At 38.1% G+C, this 14,544-nt stretch overlaps 1 protein-coding gene across 2 annotated transcripts in view; it reads left to right on the top strand.

Annotated features, from left to right (window-relative positions):
* Window positions 1-13,292, top strand: part of LOC124711461 (protein takeout-like) — a 116,626-nt gene extending 103,334 nt beyond the window's left edge. Inside the window, exons 6-7 of one of the 2 annotated variants that reach the window (XM_047241557.1) lie at window positions 11,768-11,957; window positions 13,151-13,292. In XM_047241557.1, the coding sequence (XP_047097513.1) occupies window positions 11,768-11,922 (155 nt within the window). In that variant the 3' untranslated portion in view covers window positions 11,923-11,957; window positions 13,151-13,292. Of the gene's footprint in view, window positions 1-11,767; window positions 12,279-13,150 lie in introns of those variants that run through there. The other variant, XM_047241556.1, reaches the window with a different exon arrangement.
* Window positions 13,293-14,544: the final 1,252 nt, after the last annotated feature.

The following is a 14,544-nucleotide window of genomic DNA, read 5'->3' as shown; positions in this document are numbered from 1 at the left end:
AACACTAAACACTGAAAACCACGTTCAGATCTTTTCTACAGCAAGGATTTTTCTTCCAATATTTTGGGAGGCGGTTCTATGATCCAAACTAAGACAAAAATGTTTAGTAAATATGCGATCTAAACTGCCTACTTTGGCAGCTATGAGCACTTATTCATCTTCGCTATTGTGAGACATATGTCTTCTACTGAATAAGAGCTCATAGTCCTTCAGGTCCATTTTAGAGCCAATGTTGACATCCGTTTCTATTCTGGTGCATACTATTTCCTGCAGAAGTATCGAAAGCAAGGAACTGAAAGTAGAAGAGATGTATTCCGTAGGATTGCAGATGAAAAAGTGCTTTTAGCTCTTACGTTATTCATTTGAGAGCCCAAATTTACAAGAAATTTTTCCTTGTTTTCATGTAAGGAAGCTGCCCTAAGCTTGTCCCTTAATTTTGGAGACAACATGTATATAAAACTACTCCTGTATTACAGCCCACTTAAGTGGTTCATAGATAGGATAATCGAAACACATACGGCTAAACACAAACTACATTTCATTTGGTTGTAGAGGCAGGACAAATCTGCATGGATAAGCGTTTCACCTAAACCTTAAACCTGGTAGATTATGTTCAGTTGTTAGATCTGTGATGATAAGATTAATGCTAATAGGAGTAACTGTTTTACTGATTATGTGTTCATACATTGAGTAATTTCGTTATGTCGTAGAGGAAACAATTTTCTGCAGCAAAAGAGAGAAAAATTTCTCCATTCATGTAGTCGCTGAGAGTAAGACTTAATATTATTTAGAAAATGCATACTGTTATTGTTAGTAATCATGGTACACATACGATTCAAAACAGAATCCAAGAAATCAAATTTTTGTTGGATTTCCCAAGTGTCAATGTTTTATGTATTTTATTTCAGAACAAAGACAGTCTTGGTTGCGAAGTCATTTAACATCAATAACGCGTATCACTCTTTTGGGGCAAATCAGATTGTGCAAAAGAAGGTGGATATACGACACACACGTCATAAAGCCATATAAAATGGGAAATGGACGCCACAGTAGCTGGATATGCAATCTGTCGGATGGATTACAGATCCAGTTACTGTTGCGTCCATTTTCCATTTTATGTGGCTTTATGACAGATGTGTTACATATCCAGTTACTTTTGTTCAATCTGATGAAATCCTAGTAGAGTGAACCACATCGTTGATATTAAATAACTTCGCAACCAAGATTGTTTTTACTCTGAAATAATTCTAAACTGGTTGCTGTAGCACTCTGCCATAATGCAATGAAACTCCATTCATTTATTTCAAATAATATAGAAAAGTAATGTATCATTAGAAAGTACCTGCGGGTATTCCAAGTAGATATACCAGATTATTTAAATATAACAGATTAACTAGTCTTTTATATTGACAGATACAGGAATCACCAAGATTCTATTAACGAAAAGCAATATTCAGTTACAAAACAACTACGATATTTTACGGTACACGATTTGCTCGGATTAAACAGGGACCTAAAGGGTGCCTAGCCCAGAGGTTTCTGATTTCAAAGTGAAATACTTGGAAAACTAGGTTTGATAGACGAGTCCACCGAGTTGATGGTAATGCATACGACACGATTCCTACCTTTACAGCAAATTTCATTTTCATGTGGCTATATGTGTATTCTCCTCCAGATTCTGTATTGTGGAAGTGAGGTATCCACAGAAATGTCATACTATGACGTGGAACTCGAACTTCACAGTTGTCATATACTGCAACACCTTCTCAGCACCAATTAATCACATCACAACAGACATTTACGTTCATAGCTCATAACAAAGTGCGCTGTCTTAACAGAAAACTATAGCTGAGGCAACTTCAGATTATACCACAGAACCTAATTCTCTCAGAAATGCAGTTTTTGTATAGAACGTTGGTTTTTCAGATTATGTTAAACAGTTACAAATGTTTCATGTAATATTAAAACATACATCAATTGTACAACATTATGTGCATTTAACTTTGGCAGGTTCCTCTAGCTAACGTCCATATCACTTATTGAAACATCCGATAAAAGTACATTATGTTTGAGAGTGGTAAGGACGTTAGCCAGAAGAACCTGGCAAAGTTAAACAAAGAATAGTCATGAAGATTACTAGACTACTGATGTCAACAGTTCGTCAACCATCTCAGAGAGTCTAATGAGGCGATCCTTTTATTTCTCTTGAAGTTCATTTTATTTTTGTATTTTTTCCTTATAAAAGCTCACATTGTTGTAATTTTCAGTTACTTACTGCCGGAAATTTATTATTCCCTGTCTATATTAGGCTAAATTTTGGTACCTCAGAATTGTCTTATGGAAAAATAGTATACTTGAAGGGCAGAAATTTTTTGCTTCTGTTCTAAGAAGTATCATTTGAGTTGTAATTGCAGTTTTGTTGCAGAAATACACAAAAACAGACAATAGATGCAAAAATTCATTTCAGTCATTGTCTTTCATTAAAATTACGGTTTTTTTAGAATGTTATGGTCAATGGATTGGTTGCTGTGCAAGACACTATGGTAACGATAGGAGTATATCTACTTAAAAAAGCTGATCTACATCTACATCTACATTTATACTCCGCAAGCCACCCAACGGTGTGTGGCGGAGGGCACTTTACATGCCACTGTCAATACCTCCCTTTCCTGTTCCAGTCGCGTATGGTTCGCGGGAAGAACGGCTGCCGGAAAGCCTCCGTGCGCACTCGAATCTCTATAATTCTACATTCATGATCTCCTCGGGAGGTATAAGTAGGGGGAAGCAATTGCCGGAAAGCCTCCGTGCGCACTCGAATCTCTATAATTCTACATTCATGATCTCCTCGGGAGATATAAGTAGGAGGAAGCAATATATTCGATACCTCATCCAGAAACGTACCCTCTCGAAACCTGGACACCAAGCTACACCGCGATGCAGGGCGCCTCTCTTGCAGAGTCTGCCACTTGAGTTTGCTAAATATCTCCGCAACGCTATCACGCTCACCAAATAACCCTGTGACGAAACGCGCCGCTCTTCTTTGGATCTTGTCTATCTTCTCCGTCAACCCGATCTGGTACGGATCCCACACTGATGGGCAATATTCAAGTATAGGTCGAACGAGTGTTTTGAAAGCCACCTCTTTTGTTGATGGACTACATTTTCTAAGGATTCTCCCAATGAATCTCAACCTGGTACCCGCCTTACCAACAATTAATTTTATATGATCATTCCACTTCAAATCGTTCCGCATGCATACTCCCAGATATTTTACAGAAGTAACTGCTACCAGTGATTGTTCCCTTATCATATAATCATACTATAAAGGATCCTTCTTTCTATGTATTCGCAATACATTACATTTGTCTATGTTAAGGGTCACTTGCCACTCCCTGCACCATGTGCCTATCCGCTGCAGTTCTTCCTTCATTTCGCTACAATTTTCTAATGCTGCAACTTCTCTGTATACTATAGCATCATCCGCGAAAAGCCGCATGGAACTTCCGACACTATCTACTAGGTAATTTATATATATTGTGAAAAGCAATGGTCCCATAACACTCCCCGGTAGCACGCCAGAGGTTACTTTAACGTCTGTAGACGTCTCTCTATTGAGAACAACATGCTGTGTTCTGTTTGCTAAAAACTCTTATCCAGCCACACAGCTGGTCTGATATTCCGTAGGCTCTTACTTTGTTTATCAGCCGACAGTGTGGAACTGTATCGAACACCTTCCGGAAGTCAAGGAAAATAGCATCTACCTGGGAGCCTGTATCTAATTTTTTCTGGGTCTCATGAACAAATAAAGCGAGTTGTGTCTCACACGATCGCTGTTCCCGGAATCCAGGTTGATTCCTACAGAGTAGATTCTGGGTTTCCAGAAACGACATGATACGCGAGCAAAAAACATGTTCTAATATTCTACAACAAGTCGACGTCACAGATATAGGTCTATAGTTTTGCGCATCTGCTCGACGACCCTTCTTGAAGACTGTGACTACCTGTGCTCTTTTCCAATCATTTGGAACCTTCCGTTCCTCTAGAGACTTGCTGTACACGGCTGTTAGAAGGGGGGCAAGTCCTTTCGCGTACTCTGTGTAGAATCGAATTGGTATCCCGTCACGTCCAGTGGCCTTTCCTCTGTTGAGTGATAAAATGCTCTTAACGCCTTTTTAAGAGACAGTCTTCACTCCTTCCAATCTGATCATGTAAGTGCAGAAAAGTTGAGGAATGTTTTCAAAGAGATGGTATCGACAGAAATTGAAAGATATATACCTCATAAATTAATAAGTGATGGTACTGACCCCTCATGGTACACATAACGGGTCAGATCTTTGTTGCAGAAGCAACGAAAAAAAGCGTGCCAAATTTAAAATAACGCAGAATCCCCAAGAATGGCTAAGTTTTACAGAAGTTCGAAATATAGCGCGTACTTCAGTGCAGGATGCTTTCAATAATTTCCAATATCTCGAAATCTGGGAGAGAACCCAAAGAGCTTCTGGTCATACATAAAGCACACCAGTGGCAAGACGCAGTCAATACCTTCGCTGCACGATAACGACGGTGAAGTCACTGATGACAGTCCCACTAAGGCAGAGTTATTAAACACGGTTTTCCGAAACTCCTTCACCAATGAAGACGAAGTAAATATTCCTGAACTGCAATCACGAAAAACTGCCAAGGTGAGATATCCTCGGTGTAACAAAGCAGCTTAAATCACTTAATAATGGCAAGGCTTCTGGTCCAGTTTGTATACCAGTCAGGTTCCTCTCAGAGTATGGTGATAAAATAGCTCCATATTTAGCAGTTATATACAACCACTCATTCACAGAAAAATCCGTACCTAAAGACTGGAAAATTTCTAAAGTCACACCAATACCCAAAAATCGAAGTAGAAGTAATCTGCTGAATTACAGGCCTATATCAATAACGTCGATTTGCAGTATGGTTTTGGAACATATACTGTATTCGAACATTGTGAAGTACCTCAAATGAAACGATTTATTGACACATGGTTAGCACGGATTCAGAAAATATCGTTCTTGTGAAACACAACTAGCTCTTTATACTCATGAAGTAGTAAGTGCTATCGACAGAGGATGTCAAATTGATTCCATATTTTTAGATTTCCAGAAGGCTTTGGAGACCGTTCCTCACAAGCGTCTTCTAACCAAACTGCGTGCCTACGGAGTATCGCCTCGGTTGTGCGAATGGATTCGTGATTTCCTGTCACGAAGGTAACAGTTTGTAGAAATAGACAGAAAGTCTTCGAGTAAACCAGAAGTAATATTAGGCGTTCCCCAGGGAAGTGTTATAGGCACTCTATTGTTCCTGATGTATATTAACAACATAGGAGACAATCTGAGTAGCCCTCTTAGACTGTTTGCAGATAACGCTGTCATTTAACATCTTGTAAAGTTATCACACGATCAAAACGAATTGCAAAATGATTTAGATAGGATATCTGTATGGTGCGAAAAGTGGCAATTGACCCTGAATAAAGAAACATGTGAAGTTATTCACAAGAGTACTAAAAGAAATAAGCTATACATCGAATACGCAAGGAAACACACAAATCAGAAGACTGTAAATTCAACTAAATGATTAGGGATTACAATTACAAATAACCTAAATTGGAACGATCACATAAATAATATTGTGCTTAGAGCAAACCAAATACTACGATTCATTGGGAGAACACTTAGAAGGTGAATCAGGACTACTAAAGAGACTGCTTACAACACGCTTGTTCGTCCTATTCTGGAGTACTGCTGTGCGATGTGGGATCCGCATCACGTGGGACTGACGGCTGACATCGAAAAAGTACAAAGAAGGGCAACTTGTTTTGTACCATTGCGAAATAGGGGAGATAGTGTCACAGACATGATACGTGAATTGGAGTGGCAATCGTTAAAACAAAGACGTTTCTCGTTGCGACGGGATCTTCTCATGAAATTTCAATCAGCAGTTTTCTCTTCTGATTGCGAAAACATTCTGTTGGCACCCACCTACATAGGGAGAAATGATCATCACGATGAAATAAGGGAAATCAGGGCTCGCACAGAAAAATGTAAGAGCTCGTTTTTCCCTCTTGCCGTCCGAGAGTGGAACGGTCGAGAGACAACTTGAAGGTGGTTCATTGAACTCTCTGCCAGGCACTTGATTGAGAATAGCAGAGTAATCACGTAGATGTAGACGTAGATGTATTTAATTATATGTGTATTTTCTAATTTTCTGTCAGACTTTCTATTAGTTATACAGATTGTTGTTGTTGTGGTCTTCAGTCCTGAGGCTGGTTTGATGCAGCTCTCCATGCTACTCTATCCTGTGCAAGCCTCTTCATCTCCAAGTACCTACTGCAACCTACATCCTTCTGAATCTGCTTAGTGTATTCATCTCTTGGTCTCCCTCTACGATTTTTACCCTCCACGCTGCCCTCCAGTACTAAATTGGTGATCCCTTGATGCCTCAGAACATGTACTACCAACCGATCCCTTCTTCTGGTCAAGTTGTGCCACAAACTTCTCTTCTCCCCAATCCTATTCAATACTTCCTCATTAGTTATGTGATCTACCCATCTAAGCTTCAGCATTCTTCTGTAGCACCACATTTCGAAAGCTTCTATTCTCTTCTTGTCCAAACTATTTATCGTCCATGTTTCACTTCCATACATCGCTACACTCCATACAAATACTTTCAGAAATGACTTCCTGACACTTAAATCTATACTCGCTGTTAACAAATTTCTCTTCTTCAGAAACGCTTTCCTTGCCGTTGCCAGTCTACATTTTATATCCTCTCTACTTCGACCATCATCAGTTATTTTGCTCCCCAAATAGCAAAACTCCTTTACTACTTTAAGTGTCTCATTTCCTAATCTAATTCCCTCAGCATCACCCGACTTAATTCGACTACATTCCATTATCCTCGTTTTGCTTTTGCTGATGTTCATCTTATATCCTCCTTTCAAGACACTGTCCATTCCATTCAACTGCTCTTCCAAGTCCTTTGCTGTCTCTGACAGAATTACAATGGCATCGGCGAACCTCAAAGTTTTTATTTCTTCTCCATGGATTTTAATACCTACTGCGAATTTTTCTTTTGTTTCCTTTACTGCTTGCTCAATATACAGATTGAATAACATCGGGGAGAGGCTACAACCCTGTCTTACTCCCTTCCCAACCACTGCTTCCCTTTCATGTCCCTCGACTCTTATAACTGCCATCTGGTTTCTGTACAAATTGTAAATAGCCTTTCGCTCCCTGTATTTTACCCCTGCCACCTTTAGAATTTGAAAGAGAGTATTCCAGTCAACATTGTCAAACGCTTCTCTAAGTCTACAAATGCTAGAAACGTAGGTTTGCCTTTCCTTAATCGTTATTCTAAGATAAGTCGTAAGGTCAGTATTGCCTCACGTGTTCCAGTGTTTCTACGGAATCCAAACTGATCTTCCCCGAGGTCGGCTTCTACTAGTTTTTCCATTCGTCTGTAAAGAATTCGTGTTAGTATTTTGCAGCTGTGGCTTATTAAACTGATTGTTCGGTAATTTTCACATCTGACAACACCTGCTAGTTATACAGATATTAAACTGATATTAAATGTCTACTTATCAACGGCAGACCCCTGATTTCCCACAATAAGTGTCTGTCATAAAACAGTGCAAGGAAATACGAGGATTTATACTTACTATGTGTATTACAATTAAAAGTAGCTTTGGTTTGTAAATCAAAAAGTAACTGTCGTACATACACTTTGTGCTATTAGTTATCAATTTAAGAAAATCGTCTATAAAATACATGGCCGTTAGTAATGAAAGGACTTCGTTCTAGATTTGTAATTTAGTTTGTTATTTGTCATCAGGTTTGTGTTATTCGTTAAACGATTAAATTCTTTTGTTGTGTTGAGGTGCAAGCTTTTAGTATAAACAGATTTAGTCATAAGTAGTTATAATTTTTTTCTTTCTTCTGCTGTAAGGTTGTGGGACTTATCATGTGAGGTGGTGGATCAATAATAACAGCAGTAATAGTTTATAGTATATAATAATCTCAGTTATAAGTAATAGAAGAGAATATTTGAAATATTAGAATATGGTTGAATTGCTCTAAGTATTTGAATATTGTTCGCCATCTTATACGTGAGCCTGGAAATTATTTTTGTCTTCAGCCGGAAAGCGATGGAGAACTTGCTGACCATAGTTCCCAGTCTGCAAGTTCACATTTTTGTCCAGCCCACTGAAAGAAAAGTTGCCATACTCTATTTGCTCAGCGGGATCAAAACTGTAATTATAAATAAAGGTTTTGAGTTCGAATTGACAGATATATTTGGTAAAGATCCATTTGTCCAACCTTGTGTATGTTAATATTGACAATAAATCTCTCTATACTAAACATCACTAGAGCAGTTCAGAGGCGACCTCTATCGTAAGTTCCTCTTAAATTGTTTTTCGCTGTGTCTTCTGATAATCAAAATAATGGCTCGCCACAAAGGTGGAAAATAAATATCACAACTTTCCATGCAGATTTGTTAACATTACGGACGGCACACTAAGGGTTACATCTGCGAAATTTAAGTGATCCAAGAAGGTGTACAGTCCTCGTGGGCTCATTTTCTATTATTACTGGATATATGCGTTTAGTAACAGCTTGTCTCTGGCGTCATCCGAGGCAGCACGCACTCTGATGTTTGACTGACACTGATCGTACAGTGGCTGGATGCGAAGTGAAGCCTAGTCTAGCCTCCGAGGCTATATTTATGTATGTGGCGCAACAGACGGCCAAGGGAATACCTGCTGTTATCCACCCTATGCCGACAGAAGCAGCCTCCAAATGGCCTCTTTCTCAGGCACATAATATTTTAAAACACTGTTGTGTATTAATCTAGAATCTTCGTAATATTTTTGTAGATGTAGTTAATTTGTTTAAAATAACCGAAATGTTTTAGCTCACCTGCACTGAACCTTTGCCGTCTAGAATTTTCAGAACGGAACTTCAGTAGAACCTGATCTCTGGAATACAACTTTAAGAAACCTTGTATTTGTCATTACTTATATCCAGGCCTTGAAAGTTGTCATAGCTCTATTATTTAATAGGTTTCATCACGTGTAGCAACCAAAACTTTTTAGCATTAATGTAACAGATACTTAACCTACTACAAATAAGGTCTTAGTTACAATTTTAGTTCCCTGAAAATTACTCGAAAACTACTAGAGGTAGCGCAATGGGGTTACATAATTACTATTTTTATGTTGAACTGAAGCTTCATACAAATTTTCATATTTCTAAGTGGTGCCTTCAATTTTTCTTAAAAACCCGAATTCTGACCAAAATATTTCTTTAATCACATTGAGACTTGTACCAGGTAATTTAGACATACATCTGCACACAATGACCAATTTTTCGGTTTCTAGATTTATTTTTTAGCACCACTTGTTTTTCCGTAAAATGATGGATTTAGGGAAAAATATTGACCTGATCGTTCCGAGATTTGACATACTACAAATTAGTATACTAAAAGACGTGCTAACAAATTTAGGAAAAGCAACTTTAACTTTTAATTCCATTCTTAAATTATGGTGCAATATTTGTGTGCTACGCACAGACGCATTGTGGTGACATGTCGCTACTAACAGTGAACTGGGGTAAGTCCCGGCAAACTCGATCGGCTCTGTATTTCTCCAATGATACAGCTCTTGTTTGGCCACAAACACCATCTGCCAATGTGATGAATTACACTGGTCCAAAAATTAAGAAAAAAACTCAAAATTTTTGGACGGTTGCGTTTGGTTTGCCACAAACAGCACAAACAGATGATAGTAAAGTTGTAATAATGTAAGGAATTCTGAACGTAAACAGCTGCAATATTCATAAAATGTTCCAAGATTTTTCCAACTTAACAGATTTGTATACAGATTCTGACAACTGGCTAATGCGCTGAATATGAGGTGTTACTACCGCTGGCAGTAACACAGGTCTGACAAAGACATCATCAATCTCAACTAGAGACAATAACGTCAATTATTTCTGCAGAGTTGCTCCCAAGTCTTCTAGAGTGGTTGATGGATGCTGCAGTGAAGCAACCCGTCTCCCTAGTGTATCCCAGATATGCAGTATGGGATTAAAATCGGGAGAGCGAGCAGAACATACCATGAGTGCAATATCTTCCGTTTCCAAGAAAATATCAAACGATCTTGCTCTTTGAGGCCGATCGTTATCGTCCATCAATACAAGTCTGGGCCCGCAAGACCTCGAAACAACCACTCATTGGGTTTCAAAATCTTGTGACGATACCTGACAGCAGTTAAACCTTGTCGATTCACGCACACAACTTCAAGAAGAGGTCTTCATACGGTCGACATAATCCCTGCCCACGACATTAGATACCCTACCTTCTATCGGTCTCTTTCCATAATGTTTGGATTCCAAAAGCGTGTTCCTCGTTCCCTCCATATGCGAATGCGTCGAGAATCACTCTACACACCAAATCTGGAATCATCTGTGGAATGAACATTGGTCCACTGTTCGAGCGCCCAGACGGCATGTTGACGTCTCCACTCTAGACGTTCCTTTCTGTGAAAACGCATCATTGGTGCAGATACAACAGCTCTTCGACAATAAAGGCCACTCTGCCAAAGTCTTCTGGACAAATTTTGTCTTGATACAAGACGTTCAGTGTATGCTGCGAGGTCTGATGCCAGTTTCCGTACAATGCTGAGGCAGTACCATCGTGACCTAACTTTAAAATAATGGTCCTCTCTTTCTGATATCGCACGTGGTCGGCCTTGCTCTGGTCTTTGGGGTACTGTTGCGGCCTCTGTAAGTTGTTGCTACATCCGTGAAATAACAAAACGATTTACATTAAGCCATCGGGCCTCATCAGTGTGCGAACTGTCCTGCTTCTATTCTTCTTATGGCTCTCCACAGCAGAGTGTTCTGGTAGGCCTCTTCTTTGTGCCATGCTGCACCGTCGGTGACTGCATTCAGCAATCGTGGATGTGGGAATACACGTTAGATATTACACTGTCTAAATGGTAACTGACTTGATGGTTGACGTGGATGTCCGTTCACCGGAACTCCACTTTCCGTGCATAGTACGATCGTACTGAATCTGTTGGCAGTTTTTATGATTATACGGTGAATTAGACACAAGACTGGGAAATAGCGGTTAGTTGCGTTATTTGTGGACGCTAGTGTATTTAGGAAAATTTCAGTCAGATAGCATAACTCTTAAAAGATAGTGACATAGGATGAATGCTACTAGTTACCACAAATTAACTGTGGATAAACACCGAAAGTAAATGTCACCTCTCACATTTCTGTAGTAAGTACTATATTTTAAAAAGTGATGACACTTCCCAGAAGATTAAGATTTTGATTGTAAATATGCAAACTATGTTAAGACACTGATATGCTTGTCTCAGAGACAATCAGCTATGTGAAGAGCAGTAATCGCTACTTTTAGCACCTGCAGAGACTCATTTTATAATTTCCTACTAGTTGAAATTTTGATTATTGTACTGATCTTAACAGTTGAGACATCTGACGTATTCACGACCTCCATCAGTGTCATTATTTAATTTATTGGGCACTACTTTTCATAGTGTTCTGATACGTTTGCAATATTTTAAATACATATGGCAATAATTTAAAAAAAACACATGAACCTCAGCAATACTCATATGTCTTAGAGTTTGGCCTGTTAATTGATGCTCTAAGATGATTATGACTCTGATAAAGTAAAGGTAATTCTGTAACTTATGTGTGTGTTACAGCTGACAACACCCTCAAGTTTCTGAATGAGAATTCTGAAGAGATTGCGAAGGAGGTGGTACCCGTCATACAGGAAGCCCTGGCTGCCTCCTTCAAGGAGATGGCTGAAAGAGTGTTTAGCAAGGTCCCCTACAACTCAGTCTTCCCACCTTCATGAAGATCTAGCAGCTTGGAAGTTCTGCTTATAGAAAGGTCAATATTATTCTCTTCATGGTATTATGTAATCTTCGAAGAAACAAAGATATCTTGGCATTGTTTTGCCACTAGTAAGTGATTTTCCTTCCCTTTTAGTCATTAATGAGTCCCTTTCGAAATGCAATTAGCATATTATTGCTTAAGAGTCTATTCCAACGGACTTGCTTTCATTAACAATAGAAATGTTTCATCGAAACAATGCTATCGTAATTATTGAAAGCATTCTAGTCCATAAACTCTGTTGGAGCCTAGTCCTTAAGCATATTATCACAAAGATGTTCAGTGTGTGATTCAAATGATTATAGTTCTGTACTCTAAATATTTGAAAAAAATAAAGTTTTTTTTTAAAAATCATGTTATTTATTAGTTATTCTCCAGCAACAGTAAATAAATTTCGCAATACATTACTATAATGTAGTTTCTAATTATCAGGATGATTAGATCGTTATGGGAAGTTTCATTATAAAACATTATTTATCAACACCACCGCAGAAACATAATTCAAAGTGTTAGTCACACATTGTAAATGAAAACAATTACACATCTAAAAGTAAGAAAGTGAATTATGTGTTCAGTCTCCTTATTTATTGTATTTGTGTTACTAAGCAGGAACAATATAAAACTATTTTTTAAAATTCTAAATCAAGAGCGTGTATGAATAAACACGTACATCAGAGCTCTGTGTAGTGTAAAGGTTCCTTTCAAAATTTGCAGAACAGTGCACACGCACATCGATCTTCTTAGTGCTTTAGTCACTGTCTAAAGTACAATAATAAACTCGAAAATACAAAAACTGATAATATTGCGGAGGACAGTGCTTAGTATCAGCATTCAGCCAACCTGATGTAGATACTCGGTGATTTCCCTAAATAATTTAAGGCAAACAAGAGGATTGTTACTTTGAAATGGGATGGCCCATATCCTTCACCATTCTTGAAACATGCTAAGAATGTGCTCCATCTCTAATGCCCTTGTTGTCGATGGGACGCTAAAGACTGTTCTCTCTTTCTTCCTTCCATTATGTTATCTATGTGTGATGAGTGTTGCTACGTAGTAGCTCCATAATGATTGCCTATTTTGATCCTTAATTGCACATAAACCTTATTTTACACCCACTGTATAAAACATAAGTAATATAAGAAATTCGTAAATTTTTGTTGACTTACATTAACCACATACTTTTTAAACAGGTACTGATTTGGAATTTTGGTCCAGAACCCGAAAATATCTTTTAGCACACTTTGGCAATATCAATGCATCTTCAATCATGTTTACAACCAGGTGCGGAGGAGTGGAGGGGAACTTCATGGCCACCCTAAAGAAAAATTTTAAAATGCAAATTTCGTTAATTGTTGTAGAAATTTTCTCATAATGTAATTTTTAAAGAGATATTTATGTGTAAGTAAGGTTTTGTACCTAAATTGTTGAATATGACTTTAAAATTAGTGAGAAGCATGAAAAATTTATTTGTTCCACTAGTGCTCATTAAAAAATGTTTTTCTTTTAATTTTAGATAACAATGTAATTGACTAGATTATGACATTTTGAAAATGTGGGCATAAACTACCCTGTACCCCTTGGTATTTTGAGGGTTAATACATGTAATATTCACAGTGAAGCTATATATATATATATATATATATATATATATATATATATATATATATATATATATACTGAAGCCATTGTAAATCCTTTCAAAGACTGAGAGTCGTGCAACGATCATTCGAAACTACTGAATTAAGAGTTCCTGTACATGCATAACTGTGACCATATGAGGGTGTCAATCCAAGGAATGTAGGGATTATGAACACAAATAAAATACTCATGTGTGAGGCGGCAGTGTAAGCAGCTGCTTCACACTCAACTAGAACAGCTACAATAAGGCCAATTCTAGATAAAGATTTAACTATATTTGATGATTAATACACTGGAAAGTGGAAACAAAATACTTTAGAGTTTGGTGAGACCGAGGTCATTTTAGAAACCACGTCAAGAAAAAGAAGAAAGTGAAACATCAATGCCAATCCTCAGCATCAAAATCTTTAAAAACGTCAACTACAACTAATCTCAGACCATATAAAGCGTCGCTTCTACACACCACATTACACGGTGGTGTAACATGAGACACAACTTTCAACACTAACATGAAAGATCTTCAGATGCTGCAAAAGAAAACGGTACAAATGGAGTTTAAGACTACCACAGTGCACAGTACACAAGACTTCCATACGACGCGACAAGAAAATTACGATATCCAGAAAATACGAGACTACACAACCTAAATTTTTAGCCAGATTTACGACCTATGGCATGCCGTTAAACAATTAAGCTAAGTCTGAACTGTACATCTCAGACAATGGCATCGATACGAAGTCCCGCGACAACTGACTGCCAAACAGAAAGCGCATCTAAACTGTACCTAGTTAACATGAATTTTACGTCACATCGACCTAGGTACGGTAAAGGAAAGACCATTCCCCAGTATCTTGGTGTCGAAAAGAAACCATCAGTGTGCCAAACCTGCTTCGAAAGCATCAGCTAGATAAATAAGGACAAAGTTTTCTGAACGATACACCCTTGA

Source organism: Schistocerca piceifrons, chromosome 8 (genome assembly GCF_021461385.2).
Source record: "Schistocerca piceifrons isolate TAMUIC-IGC-003096 chromosome 8, iqSchPice1.1, whole genome shotgun sequence".
Taxonomy (NCBI): domain Eukaryota; kingdom Metazoa; phylum Arthropoda; class Insecta; order Orthoptera; family Acrididae; genus Schistocerca; species Schistocerca piceifrons.
This window is presented reverse-complemented; position numbering and strand designations above follow the sequence as displayed.